Raw genomic sequence first — 23,814 nt, forward strand, 5'->3', positions numbered from 1 at the left:
ATGGAAGGAAACAACTTTTATGGGAATCGATATTTGTATTCTGTCAGTGTATACCTTGATGTGCCTGTCAGTTTACGAAGCAGTTCAATCTTCAATTAAGTTAAATAACTAATTGTTCAATATATTAGTATTAACATCAACAACCGTGTTCAAAAATCTTTAACTAACCTCATTTCTCATGTTGTCTAATGGCTTAGGTGACAAGATTGCGAACTTCACACTTCTCTTACTACAGTTGACTTACTTGAAACATGTAGCCGATCCTCTTCTCTGGATATGCGGTTGCATGAATCTCCACAACTTTTTCTCCGAAGAAATAATACTGGTTAGAGGAACTAAAAATGCTCTCTCTCTGAATAGAAATAACTCAGTACCCTCATACTTTCAGTTCAGTTCAGGTATATTTTCATCTCCACAAGTTTCACTTACAAGCATACAAACTCTTGCAAATCAACTACGCTGATACCATTAGATACAATTAAATATAATTACATTGTGATGGGTTTAATAACCACCAGAAATTCAAAAAAAGATCTTGCTTCTAGCAAGTCTAACACCAAGGTTAAGTAAGAGTCTCTAAGACAAATCACGTTTCAATTGTCTATAAGAATTACAGTTATTGGACCGTCAAGGAATAATATGTAGTTACTCCTTGCATCCTCGATACAGGTTCTATGGTGCAAGCGGCAAACATTTGTCGGCGTCACTCATCTGATGCAATAAACGTCCATCTGGTACACACAGACATGTGTTGCGCAGTAAATAGGCTCTCTCTCTCTCTCACATAGCGTGTTCGAGGTGGCAGAAGGTCGACTGGTTCCAGACTTTATGTGTAAATTCTCGAATAACTACATATCCACTTCCTTAGATCGAACACACAATATTTTACACACACTCATCATGTACATTAATACCTCATAGGATAATACTTAATTTTTCAACAATACATCTTTTCCTATTAATAATCGTAAATGCTCTTGTTCTAATTGCTTGGTCATTCCTTTTTTCAATTTTACTACAATTATAAAATGTTAACCTTTCAATCCATGTTGGAGTTAGCTCTTTCAATATCTAAAAATCGAGAGGACCAAAATTTTTGTTTCCTACTCTTTTTCCAATCTTAAATTCCAGGTGTCATGGACCCTTGAATATTTCAGCCTCTATTATTATTCTCTGTACTACTTCTTTGGTACGTAATGGCCTCATTACTTATAGTGGTCTGTAGGCAGGAGGAACTCTGGGCAAAACAAGTGTTCCTATTGACACTTAGAAAAAACAATAATGCTAGTAAAATATAGAATTCAAACTTACCAGAATAATTTCTACAAAATGTGTGACTTCTGTCACGTTACTGTCCTTTTCCCCTCAGATCAGTGTCTATACCTTACACGTGGGTTGATCCTATGAGTGCCCTTCCTCCTTCTGTTTCAGTAGGTATGCCTTTTAAATTCCTATTCTCCTGTGGTACATGTCAATCCCCTTCTTGGTGCCCCTGTCCGCACAGTATGGGTCAGCCTTTCTTAGGTCTGCCTACCTGCCCTTTATATCCAATAAATGCTGGGTGCACCCTCCTTATCCTTTGAGTAGGCCTCTAGGGTCATTACCCAAGTATACATCTTTATGTACACTATAATTAAATATCCTCTGGTAAAATTACAAAATCTATTTCACATTTCACACTCACTTTTTAATATGTCATTTAGTATCCTAGAGTTCTCCTCTACTTTTCAACTTTTATACTCTTCGTATATAGTCTACCTTTATACACTATTCATAGAAAATGTGTTTACTTATGTTATAAGAGTCCCACTATCCTACCAGTCATGTCCAGTCATGTCAGACTGACCTTCCTTAACAACTATCACAAACCCTTCCTCTCTTGCTTATGCTCTTCTTAATTACTCACGCTTCCTACTTAGGTATACTCGAAGTAAAATAAGCCTAGTTCTTCTATACTTATGCACATAGGTGATTTGGAATGATCATTATATATGTGCGATGTAGAAACATCACTGGAAACGACAATGTGTGCATCCTTTCCCGATGTACACATTTCTTCCCCCCACAACGCTTGACAGTTTGTGTAAGATCTTTGTTTGTGTAATGGTATTTTTTTGTGTGTAGGCATAAGTGTGTTTGTGTAGCCTGATTCTTCAGCCAACTTATGTAAAATAAGCTGAAGGTTATTGGAAACCACAGGAACTGAGAGGGACTTCTGCGATAGAAGTAGTTGAATATGGAAATAGGGAAAGATAGATAGGTCCTCGAATGAGAAGCAAGAAAGGAAAAAGTAGAAACGGTTGCTAAGATCGAAGAAGAGAGAGATAACTAGAAAGACAGGAAACATTTCCAACCCCCCTTCCTCAGGATCCCTACTTCACCAGTACGTGAGTGAGAAGGCGTAATGTCTGGAGAGCAGATCAGTGGATTGGAAGGAACGGTTCAACACCCTGGCCACCCCACTCTCCAGACATTACGTCTCTTGACTTCTTTTTCTGGGTCTATATCAAGGACAAAGTCTTCGTCACACCAGTTGCTGACGTTGACGAACTGAAGGCTAGGGTACAATCTGCTGGAGGTACAGTGACAGAACACATGTAACGAAACACCTGGCACGAACTGGAACACCGCCTTGACATTCTCCGAGCTACCAATGGAGCACACGTTGAGGTTTACTAATGTAAGTGGTCTTAGAAAAAACCTTGTAACACTAACCTATGTAATGGCATTAGATGTAACATATTATGTCAAATAGTTATTCTGTAATAAATTGTTATAATCAGGGCAAGACTTTGTGCTCACCCTGTATAATACCCACCCCTTCAAAAAAGTATATATTAATAGAAAACAGAATAGTATAATATTTTAAGGGAATTCAGTGCAGGAAATGTAGTACAGAAGAAACGCCAAAAACAGCTTGGGATCCGACCGTTGTCACTCCAACCGTTAAGACAGAATGTTAATGTCCCTGGGGGACAGATGTGACTCTGCCTGGATCCCATGGATCTGATATTAAGCTCGCTTGAGCAAGTGCAAACCAGTACTTCTTGTTAAATTTTGTGTGCAAGTCTCCTCACAAGAAAACAATTACCACTTTACTCGGCAACACATTAGGTTAAGTTATTAAATTTTTTTCTCTATCCTGGATAAATTTGAATTCTTTCCTTAAACTATCTATGCCTCTCTTAGTATATTTAAGTTCCAAAGCTAAATTTTGAGAAATGTTGCTGGGAGTGACACTCTCGACAACTTTTTGGTCGATTATTTCCTCTACCTGTTTCTCCAGATTACTTATGTTTACTATATCTGAAGTGACTAGATTCTCTTTAACATTTTGTTCCACGTCATCTACTTAAATGCTCACGCCTGCAATTTGCGATTGGACCATAGGTATTTATTTATCCTGTTTTCCCAAACTCTCTTTTAAGGTGTGCAACCTACGCTTTACAGCATCGAATGTTACAGTGCATACGCTTTGAACTGATCCTAACTTTTTGTCAAGTTCAGATTCTACATTATTACATTTATCTTCAATATCAAATTCTAACTTTTACTCTGTGTCTGACTCAAGTCAGTGAACAGTTGGTTTACTTGACTACTTAAAGAACCAGATAACTCCTCTCTCAGATCTATTTAAAAATTCTCTACTTTATTAGTTAAAGCGTCAAATTCAGTCTTCAAATTTCCCATGCCTTCACATAACTGACTAAATTCTTTACTTCATTCATCTACTCTAGCACTTAACAATGCTAAAGTCTCATTCTGAACATCCAATTTATTATTTAATTGAGTGTTCACTGAATCTAATTTAAGACTTTGAGCATTTAGAGTTATATTTAGTTCCTTTCTTAAAGAAGTATTTTCAGCAGTGAATTCTTTACTTCGTGCATCTAATTTTTCACTTAAAGTTGCAATTTGAGCATTTGACTCTGTTCTTTGTAATCTAATTTAAGACTTTGTGCTATAATTAAATTTGCTACTTCAGTCCAGTCTGGCATTTCTTTTGTCACTGTCATGGCCATGGCTGCTTCTGGTGTTTCCCCAGTTTTTTGAGTATTATCCATATCTTTCTTACTTTTATATCGAGATACCATTAAAAAAAATTCACCTCTGAGTATAATAACTATACTAACAGTTTATTTTGAACAGTATCCTTAACTTCACACACAAATAACTGTCTTTCGCTCACCTGGCGTAGAGTCTTAGGCTGTGTCAGTGAGCAAGTGTGCAGTCAGCGCCAGTGAACAGCACGGGCGCCGGCAGCGTCAAAGGTTGGTTTCAGCGTTGGTGTCAGTGAACGGATTTGTAGTCAGCACCGGTGAGCAGCTGCTGGCCGCATTGGCGTTGGTTGCTGGTTATGGGGTCCACGCCCTTGCGACGTGTGTGAGGGATGCTTACTCTCCACACTAAATCTTCATCGTCGAATAGATCTCACCGTAACTCTTCTTAATCTGAACTGTTGAGATTTTTCTTGTGTCTTTTCTTGTAAGGTATTTATTAATTTTCACCCCTTTTTACCGTTTATGCAAAATGCAACTCTGCTAAACAATTTCCCTGTCTTGTTACTAATGGTTGCTATGGCCACTCACAATATCTTTTTTCTTGATTTCGTTTCAAAATTCCTCTTTCTTTGAGTCCTGATCACGCCAGTCACCACATTCTAACGGTTTCGGTGACAGAACGTGTAAAGTCGGATTGCCGTCCTTGTTAAATAAGTAGGCAATTCATGATGTATTTATACACCATAAAAATCTCCATCTTCTTGTATTTCACTCATACTTTGAACTTTAGAAACACACTTAATTAACATTTACAAATGAGTTTGGTTTTAGAACCACGCAACTCTGGTCTCCCCACGACAAACATACATCCTGCACACACAGACATGTGTTGTGCAGTAAATAGGCTCTCTCTCTCATACTTATCTTTAAAACATCGCTTGTTTGAGGTGGCAGAAGGTTGAGTGATTCCAGAATTTATGTGGAAATTCTCGAATCACTACAGTTGGTGTGTGTGGAATAGTATATCTACTCCACTCTTTTCCATTTTCTGCAGCACTCCCTCAATTTAGAGAGCAGCGTGGCAAAGGAAAAATGCATAGTGTGCACCTATTCTGGAAATTGTTGTTGGACATTGCAAAGTATATCCAGAAACTAAGAGCCACTGGCCAGTTAAAAGGATACATTATGTAACAGCAGAAAACACTTTTAAAAAATACATAAACCAGATCAGAATGGGCAAGGTCCAGGCCACAGAAGGGATGAGGAAAATTTTTACAATCAAAGCCTGTAACAACTCATGACATTTTAATGTGTTGTGCAGTAAATAGGCTCTCTCTCTCATACTTATCTTTAAAACATCGCTTGTTTGAGGTGGCAGAAGGTTGAGTGATTCCAGAATTTATGTGGAAATTCTCGAATCACTACAGTTGGTGTGTGTGGAATAGTATATCTACTCCACTCTTTTCCATTTTCTGCAGCACTCCCTCAATTTAGAGAGCAGCGTGGCAAAGGAAAAATGCATAGTGTGCACCTATTCTGGAAATTGTTGTTGGACATTGCAAAGTATATCCAGAAACTAAGAGCCACTGGCCAGTTAAAAGGATACATTATGTAACAGCAGAAAACACATTTAAAAAATACATAAACCAGATCAGAATGGGCAAGGTCCAGGCCACAGAAGGGATGAGGAAAATTTTTACAATCAAAGCCTGTAACAACTCATGACATTTTAATCGGAATTTCAGGATGAATATTGTTGTAAACAGCAACATCACCATCTCCGAACATCTCATGTCACTAGTTTTTTATTGCATCTCATGAAAGATTACCATCGGACTAGCCATTGTCGTTGTTGGATGCATCACATTACAAAACAGCCACTCCACAGTGCACCCCTACTGTCATTATACAAAGTACACAGAAGTTTTAAGATGATGGCAAGGACTTCTGCATCCACTTGATGGACTGTTATTTAGTCTTGTGAATCACTGTTGTCTTCTCCTCAATCACACTTGACTAAAGAGGTCAGCACTTTCCTTAGAGTGCTATGTCATCTTTATTTCCATAGCATGCACCAGTTATCTATTTTCAACAATTGCTGCCCACTGCATTCCTCATTCTTCATATTGCCCCACCCTCTGTTGAACAATCAGACCCATTTCCATTTCATTGATATACTCATGGTCTATTCAACATGTAGTTCACAAATTTGATAGTGAATTGCAGTGGTTGATAGATTCAATGCTTTCAGAAATCTTTAGACAACTGCAACATAAATTATCTTCAGCTTAATTGCAGTGCAGCACCAAGCAGCTATGATGCTACCAGCAGTATGTTGTTGATGGTATCTGTTAGTCGGCTGTATGGGCACTATGGTGTGATGTGAATCACAAATGGAACTTGGCTTTTTATATTCTTTATTCTGTGTGGACTGACATATTCTAGTCTCCAACCAATCACCAAACCCATTCTCTTCAACCAGAATATCGCAAGACATACTATAAGAACAAAAATAATCAGTTATTGACAATATAAAGTAAATGGGTAGATAAAAGATCTACTCACCAAGCTGTGGCAGGGGAACACACACACACACACACACACACAAAGAGTTTAACTTTTACAGGCTTTGAGAACCAGTGGCTCCTTCTTCTGGAAGAAGAGTTGAAGGGGAAGGAAGAGGGGTGAATTGAAAGGACTGGAGTGTTTAGGGAAAGGGGTACAGTTCAGAAAAATCATCCTGAAGGTCAGGCAAGACGTACTGTATATGACGAGAAGGAAAGACTTCCCCATCAACTCTTCTGCCAGAGGAAGCTGCCACTAGCTCCAAAAACTTGTAAAAGTTAAATGCTTTTGTGTGTGTGTGTGTGTGTGTGTTCCCCTGCCACAGCTTGGTGTGGTGAGTAGACTTTTTGTCAATCCCTTTACAAGATATGCTATGACACAATGACATTATTCTAGGTGTCACACAGTGTAGGATTTGTTGCAAGTCAAAAAATAAGTTCTTAAAAGTCACTTCTGAGCATTAGATTATATAATTGATATGCCTTTTACTTTTTATGACCCTTTTAAACTGAAACCGAGTCAAATCATAAAAATTCATAGTCTGCCCAGTGGCTTATAATTTTTAGAGGCAGGGTAAATTATATTGTGTGTCAAATTACTTATGAAGAGGCTTGTATAGTGGATCGAAGCTATTACCAACTGCTCTTTTATAAAGAAATATCATATAGAAGTAGACATCATAATTTTATTTATGAATTGGGACATTTTGTAAGTGAAATTTGAATAACTTTTTTACCGCCTTCTTGAATCTGTTGTATTGTGTACCTTCTTCGGTCTGTGTAGTTCAGTGTTCTCATATCTCTGTAGGTTTAATGTCCATTTCCATTACATGTTATACGTTTCATATAATTAATTGCTTTTCCATTTCTTTTGACTCATGTTGTAATGCTCCTACTCACAATGTAGGCAAGAATCAAAGTTTCAGTTCAAAAATACTAATTATTTGCAGGATCCAAATCATAATATTGTAGTTCTTGCAAAAAGGTACATTGAGTTTTAAAAGCAGGAAAACGTCCATAAATACTTAGTTATTTATCTGGTTGAATTGGAGATGACAAAACTTATTGTTCATATTTAAATGATGTTTATGTTCAGCACAGAAGTCCTAAAGTGGTTCTTCAGATTTTTTCATGTTCTTATCTGGTTATGCAGATTTTGCTTAATGAAAAATTTTAAACAACTCATTTTCTTTTTTAAAGATTTTCATTTACTCATGCAAACCAAAGTGAGTTCAATAGCAGTCCTATTGACTGACTCAGTGACTCTCCACAGTGGCAGCCACAATCCTCTTTATAGCCTCTTAACCATACAAAAACTGTTTACTGCTTTGTTAAGGCTTAATATGTAATTACAGTTTCATAATCCAAATGATTTTGCTTCAAGATTCATGTTAAAATTTTCATAACATTTTGAATGAATATGATTGTAATGATGATTTTTTCAATCAGATTTTTCCATTTTTGACAAGATTGTTAGAATTTTCACATATTCAACACTTTCCTATTGGTTTTGTGGTTCAATATATGAACTGAAATATTATCCATGATAAATGAAATATTCAAGAATGTCATGATGTGTATCATGGTATTCTGTCACAAATCTTGATATGTTACAGTGTCGGTTTTTTCTTGCTACTGGCTTAAGAAAATTATGTTTGCTTTCATTAGCTCAGGATTTAGGCTCATTTTGTACTGTCACCAACAAACGTTTTGAAGAATCTTCTTTCCATTTGTATTTATTCATATAATGACATACATTTGTAGTTAATTTACTGGTATGTTGCTGTAAAAAAAATTGAATATGTTCAGTAAAACATGACATTTAATTTTTTTATGTGCATTGAAATAAACTTTGTAACTAGTTTTCTTTAATATAAATGTGCACTTGATAATACCTAGTGGTTGCAGTTCCTGTAGGCAGAAAAGAAACTAATATATGCACAAGTAAATTCAGAATTTGTTTGATAACATTGCATTAAGCAATGATAACTTATGAAATGATTTCCTCATTACATGCAGCAGCAACATTCTATTAATTTGGGTGTTAAATCTTTGCAGTTGTAGTGCATTGTATATGAGTTGCCTGGGTAGTGCATGCCTTCATGTTTCTGTGTGCCTTATTCATTTAAGTAATATGTATGTATGTGTGTGCGGTTATGAAGGTACTTTGCCTACCTTAATTTTATAACTAACAGCATTTGGCAGAGGGTGTGAAAATTTATGTGCAGATCAGCTTTTGCTACCACAAACTGTCAGTTCAGCCTAAATATCATGCTCTCTGAATGTAAGTGCAGTTCTTTGAACATATTGTTATGCTTTTTAAGCACTGCTGATGCTTAGTGCTGCGAAATTAAACAGCTCATAAATCTTGCGTAATCTAGTTTTCTAAACCTTATAGTTGTTTTTTTAATACTTGTGCTACTGAGAGTGAGAGCATCTTGGCTGCAGCTGGGTTTGTAGTGGATAAGCATATGCTAGTGGGCATGCCTGGTGCTGGCCAATGCAATCACCCTCAGCCCCCTTCTGCCCCACGGGCTGTGGCCAAGCGCCCCCTTGCTAATCTGTTGCTTTCCACTCCGTTCTGCTATGCATTGACCCATCCTCTCAGTAGGAGGACTGTCGGATGCTACTCTCCGTGGAGGCGCGTCGCCACCAAGCTCGGAGTGAAGTAAGTTACATAGCACGTGTCACATTGTGTGTGTGATGTGGGATGACACACTCATTATCCACAGACACTGGAACTTTCAAGCTGTCATTGTGTCTTTCTCTTTCTTTCCAATCTACTTTCTTACTTTTTTTTAATATACGAAGCCCATACTGGAGCATTTCAGACTTTAAATTAGTAGCCACTCCAGAAATAAAAAAAAAAAGAAAGGTTATTAGAAATACATATTTTATTTACAGAGATGAAGTTAGTTTGTACTGAGTGATTATTATAGGTAGCACGACAACGTTGGATTACTGGAGCAACTGTTTCTGAAACACTGATCCAAGAAAGGAACATTTCATCATTAGGTAGCTGCCAGTCGGTAAATTTGTTACACCTTGTTCTGAACTGATAGGTCAATGCAGCAATGTTATCCAGAATGGGTTCTGTGTACAAAAATCTTGTGTGTTCCCATACATGTTCTTATACAGGGTGTTACAAAAAGGTATGGCCAGACTTTCAGGAAACATTCCTCACACACAAATAAAGAAAAGATGTTATGTGGACAAGTGTCCGGAAACGCTTAATTTCCATGTTAGAGCTCATTTTAGTTTCGTCAGTATGTACTGTACTTCCTCGATTCACCCCCATGATTTCATACGGGATACTCTACCTGTGCTGCTAGAACATGTGCCTTTACAAGTATGACACAACATGTGGTTCATGCACGATGGAGCTCCAGCACATTTCAGTCGAAGTGTTCGTACGCTTCTCAACAACAGACTCGGTGACCGATGGATTGGTAGAGGCGGACCAATTCCATGGCCTCCACGCTCTCCTGACCTCAACCCTCTTGACTTTCATTTATGGGGGCATTTGAAAGCTCTTGTTTACGCAACCCCGGTACCAAATGTAGAGATTCTTCGTGCTCGTATTGTGGACGGCTGTGATACAATACACCATTCTCCAGGGCTGCATCAGCGCATCAGGGATTCCATGCGACGGAGGGTGGATGCATGTATCCTTGCTAACGGAGGACATTTTGAACATTTCCTGTAACAAAGTGTTTGAAGTCACGCTGGTACGTTCTGTTGCTGTGTGTTTCCATTCCATGATTAATGTGATTTGAAGAGAAGTAATAAAATGAGCTCTGACATGGAAAGTAAGCGTTTCCGGACACATGTCCACATAACATATTTTCTTTCTTTGTATGTGAGGAATGTTTCCTGAAAGTTTGGCCGTACCTTTTTGTAACACCCTGTATAAAAATTTTATCCCAGAAAAGTACAAAATAGAAGCAATTTATTTCAAAACAGGTTGTCTCTGGCCCTGAAAGGGTTTTCATACATTGAAATATAGTGGGAAAATTATAGAACAATGTGTCTTTTTGTATTTCAAAATTTGATGATAATAAACCAAGATAAGATAGTGGTTTCTCTGTGTTATTCCTTACTGCTCTCGTCTGAGATTCATGAATGAGCAGAATTGGGTAGAAAGAAATTGAAGAAGCTAGAGAGGTGAAATGATGGTATGAAGTCCACAGAGAAATATGTCTCAATTGAGGAAAAAAATGTGTTAATAACCATTAATGTGTTGCTGTAGAATCAGTATACACTTGAACCTGCTTTGGTTTCTTTTCATTCTATTCTACTTATAGCCTAAATAGATGTTTGCTTTGTATAAATTAATCAGCTGTATGTAAGGAAAGTTTTCAAGGAAATTGAGGGAAAAAAATGTGTTTATAACCATTAATGTGTTGCTGTAGAATCAGTATACACTTGAACCTGCTTTGGTTTCTTTTCATTCTATTCTACTTATAGCTTAAATAGATGTTTGCTTTGTATAAATTAATCAGCTGTATGTAAGGAAAGTTTTCAAGGAAAAATGGTTTTCATCAGAATGTGGGAAAGAGCTTGAAATCCTAGAACTTGACTGATGACAGAGACCCTTTTGAGAATGAGCTACACAGCTCTGTTCCTTGTAGAATGGTGAATTCTAAGATAATGTTTGGAAACACGCTCTGCATTCATTATATTTGCCTCACTCAGGTTACATAGTGTTTGGGTTAAAAGTCGTCGTAGATTCAGTAATATATGACTATTGCATTTTTTATACCTTATTCCTTACTTCAGGGACAGTTTCAGAAGGATGGTTTGTGTTAAAAATCGTTGTAGGTCAGTTGTTTGCTGACCTTCAATAAATGTTTTAATCTGTTACAGAATAAAACTAAATTTAAATACCTTCTGTTCCTTGCCACCATTTATGTCTAAGCCACATGGCCACTGAACAGTTCATCACGTAATTCACAAAATGCTGACAAGAGAATTTAAAAACAAATAATGAGGACTATAAAAATGCACAATAAAGAATTTACATTATGCAAGGATCCAAACTATTGAAAGCAACTCCTTTACAAATAAATGTAGCTTGTGGCAAACTAGCCTGTCAACTCAGAATTGAAAATCGGAGATTTAACACTCAAATATTGCTGTAAGCCTATTGAAAATTTAACCAGCATAGCAGTGTCCATCATGTTGTTTAACTCATTGGGCTAAACAAGTTGTTTTACAGTTTTGAAATAAAAAGAGCATTTAACCAATGATACGAAGTTCTTTTGTTGGTTAAATAAGTGAGATTAGATTTATACCTTTAATAGAATGGCGTAAGAAAGATGAGTTGTCATATTACCCACAGCAAGAATCTATGTGGTATGCATACTTCATCAGAACACCTTCTAGTCTGAAAGATTGCTGCAGTGTTTTGTGTGATTAGTCTGACTTTAAACATTAGGTATGTGTGCTCAGTTTATACTGTCATTATGCTGAACGTTGTGCATCAGCAATTCCATGCCCATTAATTTTTCATGATTGTTACTGCCTTCCAATGTTGCCTCTCATTTGAGAACTTTGATAATAATAACAATCTCCTACATGTTTTTATTACAGTCAGTTCCTATTTGTAGTTGTTCATAAAGGAATATCTGTGGTTCCAGTTATTATTTTGTAATTAAATCCAAACAGAGCAAGTAAGGCCATGTGAGTAAGGAAAAGATAAAGGGCCATGGTTTTATATATCATAGTACAGAAGGTATTAAAGAAAGGAGCTAAGTTGTAAGCTGTGCTACTACTTTGATATTCTTTAGCTTTCTCAACAATGTAGGTAAAGACAGATTGCTACTTGCTGTATAGAAGATACATCAAGTTGCACACTAACGAGAACACCTCCCACACACATGACCGCCAACTCCAGCATCTCGGGCCAGAATGCAACATCACATGAAAAGCAAGCAGCATTCTGGAGGGGGTGGGGAAGCTGAAGGAATAGTAGTGTACGGATGGGAAGAGAGACGTATGCTCTGGTGGAGTGTGCTGGGACTAGACTGCCAACAGGTGCAGTGCCAGGGGTTTGTGGAACAGGGAGGTGGGGAAAAAAGGAACAAAAAAGAAGAGGAGTAGGGAAAGACAGGTGAATGTGTTGGCAGAGTGGTGCAAATTAAAAGGGTGAGTAACGAGAATATAGAGGAGATGGTAGGACAGAGGGTGAGGGGACAGTATGTTATCATTGGTTGAGGGCGGAATTATTACAGGAGTGGAGACTGTGTTGTAAGCATAACTCCCATCTGTGTAAGTCAGGAAAGCTAGTGGTGGAGGGAAGGATCCAGTTGGCTTGGGTAGTGAAGCAGCCATTGAAATCAAGTGCATTATGTTCAGCTGCATGTTGTGTGGCAGGGTGGTCTGCTTTGCTCTTGGCCACAGTTTGGCAGTGGCCGTTCATCCTGGTGGACAGCTGATTGGTAGTAATACCAATATAAAAAGGTCTGCAGTGATTGCAGCAGAGCTGGTAAATGATATGGTTGCTTTCACAGGTGGCCTGGCCCCTGATGTGGTAGGATAAACCTATAACAGGATTTCAATAGAAAGTGCTGGGTGTGTGGATTGGGCAGACTTAGCACCTGGGTCTTCCACAGGGATATGATCCTTGTGGCAGTGGATTGGGATTGGGGTTGGGAATAGCATAGGGATGGACCAGGATATTGTGAAGGTCAGTTGGGTGACAGAACACCATTTTAGGAGGGGTGGGAAATATTTCGAGTAGGATGTCACTCATTTCAGGGCATAGTGATAGGTTATCTAAAGCCTGGTGGAGGATGTGGATCAGTTGTTCCAGTCCAGGGTTGTAATGGATGATGAAGGGAGCACTCCTTTGTGGCAGGTACTTGGGAGTGGTGGGAGGATTGGAGTTGTGAGGGGAAATGGCACGGGAAATCTGCATGCGGACTAGATCTGGGGGATAGAGCCTTCTGGGAACGCCTTAGTGAGACCCTCGGCATACTGAACAAGGGAGTTCCCATTGTTTTATTATTCAGCTTTGTCACCTTTGCTTGTGTTCATTCCAATCACATGGTCCTACTGTGAGCTTCTTGCATTTTGTTGAGGGCATCTGCAGCAATGAATTCTACTTGAGAGAATTAATTCTGTTGTGAGTTAGTACTGTGAGGTCCAACTTGGTCTCAGTTTGCTGTCCTTTTCCAAAAATAAGTAAGTGCCTTAATTTTAAGAGTGTAGCTAAAATAAATTAAAAAAAAACACAAGATTTTTGTAACTTGTACCTTTTCTTATTTTGTTGTTATTTCTCTATAAATTTAGGTGTGGTATGGGGCCATCGTATTAAAAGCTATTCACACTTTTGTAGACTATCAGCCCTGCTTTTTGCTAATCTCTCTCTTATTTCTGTCTGTCCTTCTTTTGTGCTTCTGAGAAAAATAATTCCTTTTTTCAATCTGCCTTTGTGCTTCTGCTTATTTTCATTTCCATTCTGCTTGTTCTTCTAGAGTTTCATACATAGAGGCATGAAGATAACATTAATATTGTGTGTAATTATTGAAGAAAGAAGTGTTGCTATCGGGCTGTCATTGTTTAGATTACTGAATAAAATAAGACTACAATAATTAATAAAAGTAACTGAGAATCATAATCTAACACAATGCAAGAGAATTTCTGTATCATAGTTCTTATTGTGATACTGTTGGTAATTTTCACAAATAATATTGATCTTTGCTTAAAATTAGTCATTACAGATTTTTTGATAACCTCAGAAATTTTGATATTAAATATTGCCTAAAATGTGAGAAGAAAAATAAACTTCTGTGTCAAACTAAACTGAAACATCTTATGCAGGGTCACATGTAGAGTGATGTGTTGAAGCATTACAGAGCTAGTCATTTCAATGTTCTAGTTAACATATTACTTTTAAGTTTTGCGATTTTCATGTTACTGAAATATAACAAGAATATCAAGACAAAATTACATCGTTTCTTGGTGACACAGTTGTGCCACTTTGGTGTGCCATTTTGGTGTCTGAACTTGATGTTCTTAAGAACTTTGATTTTAACTCCAAATAGATGTATGTAGAAAACCAAGACTCTTCCATACAGCGATGCAATTATGAAGTATTTTGTGGCCAGGATTCCTTGTTCCAGTGACCCAGAGTCTACTATTACAAGTAGAAAATGTTAACAGCATTCATAATATTAGCCATTATCCATCTTTTGCTCAGGCTTGTTGAAAAATTTCACCAAATATTTTTTGTTTGTTTTATGTTGTGGAACAGCAAATAATACAGTTAATTTGCTATTTGTGATATGTGTATTGTCAGATATTCTTCATGCTACTTGAGTCATGTGAAAAGCACTTTGCATATAGCTACAAGAGCAATACTGACTGAAATACGCTAGAAATTATTCACATTCGGCAGTGAAACATTGTTATTGTATTTCTGAATGTTTGGTGCTTTTGAGCTTCTAGGTATAATACAGTAGACACGCTGCTTGAAAGCAACACTTTTTTCCTGCTAATTACTTATATGTCACAATGAGTATTTTTAGGTACATATATGTATATAAGATCAAATGGCATTACTTCCTGTGTATTACTGTACAATACACTGAATGCACTTGAAAACATTTTTGTTTTTCATGGTTTATAAAAAAATCTGTTTAAATGGTAGTTAAGTTTGGTGCACAGATTTTTCACTTTCACACACACCAATTTTTTATTCTGGGGTGCATTGTATATTCACAGATTTTTTATTCTGGGGTGCATTGTATATTGTCTATGTTATTAGTATGTAACTATCTTCTATCAATGTTAAGAGGTAAGAATAATCTAGTTGTAATCTCTCCAGTTCTTAACAGTGACATTTGATTTGATTTTGTAATGATATCATTTATTTGCCTTTCCTCTAATTATGTACTGAAAGTAATGATAGCATTTATCTCTACAGTCAAATAATAAACGAGGAAAGAGAAGGTGACTATGGACCGCATGATGGACTTGGGTGAGTGTAATTTAATTTCATGGTTCTCTTCTTAATAATATCAGTACACAAAACATTAGATAGTAGCATACTTACATGCTTGATTTTCTTGAATATGACAATAAAACTATTCTATTCTCTTAAAAAATAATTCAAATGGGTATGGGAATTTGCATAAAAAATTTGTTAGACTATTTGGATAATGTTATTTCTTTAACCCAAGAAGTGTTGCAGAGCTCACAATTTAATTTATCTTACAATCGGGTTAAACAGAATTTGACACAATAAAGAAATAGCCTTGCCTTTTTGTTGTTGATGAAGTTACATATACCTATGGCACAAGCAATATAAGAGATCATTAAGGAAGGAGAGAACTGTCTTTCTTTTATCAGAAATACAAAACTTTAAGGTCTGAATACAGAACAGGAGTGTTATCTTTCATTGTTCAAAGATTTTGACGACTTTAAGCAGACAACAGAACTACTGGTTGAAGTTCTTTCTTGCGCATACAGTCCAAGAAAAAAAGTAATGCCCTCAGGAACTGTTTTCAGTGGCACGAGAGTGTAATAAGGGCACACTGATGGGTTTTAGTGTTAGTGATTCATTTGTCTGTCATCAGTGAACAGATGGTGCTGTGGAGGCGTATTTATGCACTCTCTGTTTTGACTTTGTAGGCTGTAACTGTTTTCAGTTTGGGCACAATGTATTTGTGGCGTGTCAGTGCTTTTTTAGATTAGATTAGATTTACTTTCATTCCAATTGATCCATAGTGAGGAGGTTCTGCAGGATGTAGAACATGTCAGAAAAACAACAATATATGAGAAATATTTACAACTAAAACAAATAAGCTAATGTACCATTCCACAGGTCCCAAGTGGAATGGTTGTCATTTTTTAATGAACACTATATGAAAGAGTCATTTTACAAATACTAATGCACTGAATTTAAAATAAAAAAGTTTTTTTATTTATTCATAAGGTAATAAACGTGCAATACAACTACTATAATACTTATTTACAATGAACACATTACTGCACTGAAATGGTGCAGAAGTTAGATTGGACACACACACACACACACACACACACACACACACACACACACACACACACACACACACGCACACTTACAATGAACACATTACTGCACTGAAATTGTGCAGAATTTATATATATATAAGTTGGTCTTACTGAGAAATTCATCAATGGAGTAGAAGGAGTTGGCCACCTTTAGGCTTCTCTTAAACTGAATTTCATTGGTTGTTAAGCTTTTTATGGCTGCTGGCAAGTTATTGAAAATGTGTGTTCCTGAATAATGCACACCTTTTTGTACAAGACTAAATGACTTTAAATCCTTCTGAAGATTCTTATTTCTAGTGTTGATTCCATGAATTGAGCTGTTGGTTTGAAAAAGTGATATATTTTTAATGACATGTTTCATTATAGAATTAATATATTGGGAAGCAGTAGTTAGTATCCCTAGTTCCCTAAACAGGCTTTTGTAGGATGTTCTTGAGTTCACACCACATATAACTCTTACTGCACGTTTATGTGCTCGGAAAACTTCAGCTTGGCTTGATGAATTACCCCAGAAAATAATCCCATATGACATTATGGAATGAAAGTAAGCATAGTATGCCAGCTTTTTCATTTTTATATCCCATATGTCTGACACAATTCGCATTGCAAATAGAAATTTGTTAAGACACTTCAGCAGTTCTGTGGGGTGCTCCTCCCAGTTGAATATATTATCAAGCTGTAATCCCAAGAATTTAACACTGTCCACTTCTTCTATCTGCTTGTCATCGTATGTTAGGGACACCCCTTACAAGTTCTGAAGTGCATGTAGTGTGTTCTTTCAAAGTTTGGTGACAAAGAATTGGCTAGGAACCAGTGATTAATGTCCACAAATATTTTATTAGCTGATCTTTCTATGACTACACTTGATTTGCTATTTATTGCAATGTTTGTATCATCAGCAAACAAAACGAACTAGGCATCTGGTAATGTTACTGATGAAAGGTCATTGATATATGCAAGAAAAGGTAAGGGCCCCAAAATGGAACCTTGTGGGACCCGACATGTAATTAGTTCCCACTTGGATGATGCTTGATACATGTCTCTTTCCTTATAACACCCTTTGTTTCCTACCAGAGATATAAGATTTGAACCATTTTGCAGCATTTTCTGTTACACTATAATATTCTAATTTACTTAAAAGGATATTGTGATTTACACAGTCAAATGCCTTTGACAGATCACAAAATATACCAGTTGCCTGCAATTTTTTGTCTAATGAATTAAGCACATTTTCACTGTAAGTGCAGATAGCCTTCACAATATCAGAACCCTTTAGAAATCCAAATTGTGACTTTGACCGAATGTTTTTTGAGATAAGATGGTTATAAAGCCGATTGTACATTACTTTTTCTAAAATTTTTGAGAATGCTGGCAACAGTGAAACTGGGCGGAAATTTGATGCTATTTCTTTATCTCCCTTCTTAAACAGTGGCTTAACTTCAGCATATTTCAACCATTCAGGAAATATTCCACTGATAAACGACTGGTTACACAGATAGCTTAATTTGTTTCTTAGCTCAGAATCACATTCTTTAATTAACTTTGTTGATATTTCATCATACTCACTAGATGTTTTTGATTTTAAAGATTTTATGATGGACATTATTTCTGCTGGGGTGGTGAGGGTCAAATTCATATTATGGAAGTTACTTGAAATGTCTGGTCTGAGGTATTCCATAGCAGCATCTACTGAACCTGACAACCCCATCTTTTCAATAACAGTTATAAAATGTTTGTTAAAAAGTTCTACAACACTATACACATCAAATTACAATGAAATGAACACCCTTAGCTGCTTACAGGCGTTGACATACGTCAACGGGGACACATGAAAATGTGTGCCCCGACCGGGACTTGAACCCGGGATCTCCTGCTTACATGGCAGACGCTCTATCCATCTGAGCCACCGAGGACACAGAGGATAGCACGACTGCAGGGATTTATCTCTGGCACGCCTCCTGCGAAACCCACATTCTCATCGTATTGTCCCGCACTACATTCGTAGTGCCCCCACCCATCTTCTTCTTCTGTGCAAATGCACAAACAGTGCCCGAACTCTTACGGGAATCGGCAGTGCGCCACGAGTAATGAGTATAATGAGCGGGGGCACTACGAAAGTAGTGCGGGACAATACGTTGAGTATGTGGGTTTTGCGGGAGGCATGCCAGAGATAAATCCCCTGCAGTCGTGCTATCCTCTGTGTCCTCGGTGGCTCAGATGGACAGAGCGTCTGCCATGTAAGCAGGAGATCCCGGGTTCGAGTCCAAGTTGGGGCACGCATTTTCATCTGTCCCCGTTGACGTATGTCAACGCCTGTAAACAGCTAAGGGTGTTGATTTCATTGTAATATCCTTCTAACGAGCTGCTTGGTCATCGATGGTATCTGTTCTTTCGGACATGTCCAAAAGAACAGATACCATCTTAGTAAATACTATACACATCTGTCACCAATCTATCATTTTCTCTTAATGCTATTTGTTCCTCTTCATGTCTGGTTCTACCGGTCTCCTCCTTCACTATATCTCACGTTGTCTTTATTTTGTTATCTGATATGACTATCTTTTCCTTGTAATATATTTGCTTTGATGTCCATATTACAGTCTTTAATATTTTGCAGTATTTCTTGTAATGTGCTATAGCATCAACATCAGAACTGTTTCGGATTGACAGATACAATTTTGTTTTTGTTTTACAAGATACCCCTATTCTTTGAGTAATCCATGGCTTCTTTGTAGACTTTGGTGTAACCTTGGTAAGTTTTGGGGGAAAACAGTGTTCGAATAAGGTAAGCACTTTATTAGCAAAAGTGTTGTATTTTTCATTCATGCCTTGAGCACTGTAAACATCAGTCCAGTAAATGTCTCTGAGGAGTGTCCTAAAATAATCAATTTTTGGCTTATTGATTACCCTCTTGAGCTCAGATTTAACAGATTTTATATCCTGTTCAGTATTAACATTTAACAGAAGGAACTGCATGTCATGGTCTGAGAGACCATTGACTATTGGTTTTGTAATATAAGTTTGTTCATTGGACTTTTCTAGAAAGATATTATCAGTGGCTGTTTCTTAGCAATTGGCTACCCTAGTGGGGAACTTTACAGTGGGAATTAAGTTGAATGATAGTGTTACTAACTCAAATAAGTTCTTATTGGGAGAGTCTTCAAGGAAATCTACATTGAAATCACCAGCAGCCACTGTTTCTTTGTTTTTGGTTGTTAAATGGGTCAGTACAGATGCTGTTCTAGGCAAAATTTATGAATGTCTATGTTCTTAAATTTATGACAGTTCCTGATGAATGTGGCAACTCCTCCTTTTTCCATTTCTGATGTACAAAAGTGAGATGCTAACCTAAACCCTGTAACACTCACAAGTTCTATACCAGTGGTCACATGATGTTCAGAGAGGCAGATTATGTCAGCTGGATTTGAAGACTCTAATTCATCTATGTAGATAGTTAATTCATTAATTTTATTTCTCAGTCCTCGAATATTTTGATATAATAAAGATAGCTGACATTTCACACTGACTGAGTTAAAATTGGGTAGATTTAAAGTGTCTACTGACTGTTGAAAATTCTTAACCAATAGCTGTTTACGCCGTTGTGATAAGCTGGAATTGTGTTTTTTGTTTTCTTTCTCAAACTGAAGGTTTGTCTCAGTTCTAACCTCTCTTAAAATTTGGTTTCTTTGTGTCCTCCCTATCCTAAAAAAGGGTCTTTTCTGAACCCTATAACCAATGGTATTTTACCACTCATGACAGTGCCTCCCCCTTTAACTTTCCTGCTATTTTCCCAGCAAATTTACCCTCCCCTTCCTGTTGAGGTGAAGGCCATGCCTTGTATAATCCCACCTATTAAGAGAATCAACAGTAACCACACCAATGCGTGATCCTGCACCCAACATAAGCAGCCATTCCAGCTCCAAATTAACTCTCTTGACAGAAGAGTTCAAATGAGGTCGGTCACGGTACCCAAGAACAGATACAAACTCAACACTAGTATGCTTCGATGCCGATGCAATCTTTGCCAAGTCGCACTCTATAGTGTACCCAGGATCTCTGTCAATACTGTTACCTGCCCCACCCACTATAACCATGGTGTATTCCTTTGTGAAATCTTTGCAAAGTGATCCTAAATCCTCTGTCACCTGCTCCAGACCAGCACTAGGTTTAAAAAAATTGGTCACCTGGCATTCTGATCCTAGTTCATCCTGCAAAAGTTGGCCAACACCTCTTCCGTGGGAACTACCTAACAACAACACTGATTTCCCTATATTCTTACTTTTCAATTTGCTGCTGAAAGTTTGTTGTGCCCTGTTTACACCTGCAACTGCTTGAGGCTCACCAGCTTCTAACTGAAGCAACAGGTCAAATCTATATTCCACATTCACCACGAAGCTGTTAGACGAAGTTCTAGGCCTGTTCCTCCTGTTGCCTGTTGCCACTTCCTACCTCTCTTTACCCTTCTCCCTCCTTAACCTGTCAAGATCTCCCCTGTTCCCCTTTTCCCCTCCTGTTCTAGTATCTTCATATCTCCACTACAAATCCTACAAAACCACTGATGAGTCTCATTTACTTCCCCTATTCCCACGCCACTACAGTCACCCACACAGAAAAAACTATAGCACCCATCACACCAAAGCCACGACCTAACAATTCTACGGCAAGTCAAGCACTTTTCACTCATGATAAACGTAATAGTTTATTAAGAATAAGGCAGTTAAATTACAGATAAACACTAAAATATGGTTCCACAAATTAGATCTATACGCAACTGTGTGTAAACAAAAACAACAGTGCAAAGTTTCTGAAACAACAAGTTAAACTTTATGCTACTTTCCGGAAATGCTAGTTAATTAATGTAGAGGTACGCTAAGTTAAATTGCTGGAGAGAGCGAGGTTTAAAAAATAAGAGTTGGTGAACTGTAACAAGTAGTACAAAACACCACAGGATCATAATGTTAGATGCCCCATAGATTTTCATCCGTGCAGAGTGAAATGAGGTGTCAGGATGACAGTAGACTTTTGTTATTAACTTCTTTATTCTGGCCTTCAGCTGTAGTACATTAGAAACAGCTCGGTGTAGACGTCCAGTTGCCTCTCATGCGAAACAATAGACGTCTGCCATTTCTGACAGTGCAAAGAGTGAGGCCGAGTATGGCGTCACCAGAATGCCGCTATCAGCAATGTCTCCAGCTGCGATTATGATGACAGCACGGCAGCGCACCTGAGGATACTCCAGAGGCAGCTGTGACTTTCCTCCAGCGACCAGGCTGCTCTCATGACTTAGGGTAGGCTGCCCCATCTGGTGGTCGAACAGCTGACTCTGCACTGCATTCCGAGATGTCGCTGCAGGTATCACAGGCTCATGGTGAAGGCTGTGATACTGAGAGTACTTACTTGCTCTGGACTATGTTCATTTAGGGCTTAAGGCACGTGCTCTACAACAGTTCTGTGGTGGCAAGTGAGGAAAGGCTTCAGCCCTTCCACTAGTGTGTTTCAGCGTCGGCTGTTGCTGTACTGTGCCCAGCTGAGCTCTGTTTCACAATGCCTTTCGGCCCTGTTTTGCGTTGCAACACAAAACACACTTGCCTGCCTGTGTCTAGCTCTGTTGCATCTTGCTTCTGCTCCGATGTACTTTTTGAGTGAATACTGTATTTTTCAAACTATAAGACGCACTTTTTTCTTCGGAAAATTGCTTAAAAAATTCAGGTGCGTCTTATACTCGCATTAATACAAAAATTTTATGTAGATACACTGGAGCAACTAGTTAGCAGGAGACCTGAGTTCAGTTCCCGACATTGGTACAAACTTTCATTCGTTGTGTAAGTCTATATACATAAAATCGTGCCTGTATGAGACCAGTGAAGTCTCTGAAATTGTATCATTTTGTTTGCAATATGAAAACGGCCATATATTCAATGCCACAGGAAATCTATTGCTATCCGGCAACATTAGATTCAACTGACAACAGCAGTGCACCATTGCAACAAACATGAGTTGTGAAGTTTGACAAGCTTGCTAACACTGTCTCTCTCCCCACCCTACCATCATAAACCCAGAACATTATCTGCCTATGATGCATCATTGCAGTCTATGGTGCCAGTGAACTGGAATTGAAAGTATTTGTATTATTAGTAACTGTACAATGTTTATATTAGTGGCTAGTTTCATAATGGAAAAAAATAAATGGTATTCGTATTACACGGGCTATAAATTGAAAGTAATGGCATATGCAGGAGAACAGAAAAACAGAGCAGTTGAGGGCATTTCGGTCCTCCACCGACAGAAAAAAACCATTCACGATTGGCGGGCTAGTAAAGAAGAACTGAAAAAAATAAGAAATATTAAATTTGCAAGTAGAGGACTGAATGCAAAAATGTCCAAAACTAGAAGACGATTGATTGAAATGGATTCAAGGACAGCATCAAAATGGCACTGGAATTAATACAAAAATGATTCAAATACACCCTCATAACCTAGCACTACAATGGATCTGAACAGACTTTTAAGGGTAGCGTTGGTTGGTGCTATAGGTTTATGAAGTGTCGTGGACTTAACATGAGAACCAAAACCAAACTATCTCAGAAAATGCCACAGGAGTATGAAGAGAGTATTATCTTTCCATCGCATAGCGAATGTGGATGAAACTCCTGTGCCATTTGATGTACTGAGTAACAGAACAATTGCCATGAAAGGTGTTAAAACTGCAACTATAAAAAAAAGTGGACATGAAAAACTGCACTACACTGTTGTTCTTTCGGGTTGTGCATATTCAAATGCAAAACAATGCCAAAATGTTTTGAAATGCCGCTAGGTATTGTTGTTCACATACGTCACAAGGTTTGGATGTATGAAGCTGGTATGAAATTATGGATTAACAGTGTGTGGGAGAGAAGGAAAGGTGTTTTATTGAAAAAGAGTTTGCTTCTTGTGCTAGATGAGTTTAGAAGCCATTTGAAAAATTTTGTGGAAGAGAAATTGAGACAGGGAAATACAAAGCTTGCTATTATTCCAGGAGGACTTCAAAGTTGCAACCTCTTGATGTCTTGATAAATAAACCATTTAAAGTGTATATGAGATAGGAATGGAACAAATAGATGATGGATGAAACCCAATATGAATTCACACCGAAGGGAGCTTCAAAATAACGTACAATCAAACGAGTATCTCAGTGGATAAAACAACTGGTCTAGAATGAGAGAAGACAT

The 23,814-nt window shown here is 37.7% G+C and overlaps 1 protein-coding gene across 1 annotated transcript in view; it reads left to right on the forward strand.

The window, feature by feature from the left end:
* LOC126262284 (rho guanine nucleotide exchange factor 18) overlaps positions 1–23,814 on the forward strand; it is a 628,397-nt gene that overhangs the window by 426,246 nt on the left and 178,337 nt on the right. Inside the window, exon 14 of the mRNA XM_049958802.1 lies at positions 15,495–15,548. Coding sequence (XP_049814759.1) covers positions 15,495–15,548 — 54 coding nt within the window. The remainder of the gene's footprint in view (positions 1–15,494; positions 15,549–23,814) is intronic.

This window comes from Schistocerca nitens, chromosome 6 (genome assembly GCF_023898315.1).
Source record: "Schistocerca nitens isolate TAMUIC-IGC-003100 chromosome 6, iqSchNite1.1, whole genome shotgun sequence".
In the NCBI taxonomy this organism is placed as follows: domain Eukaryota; kingdom Metazoa; phylum Arthropoda; class Insecta; order Orthoptera; family Acrididae; genus Schistocerca; species Schistocerca nitens.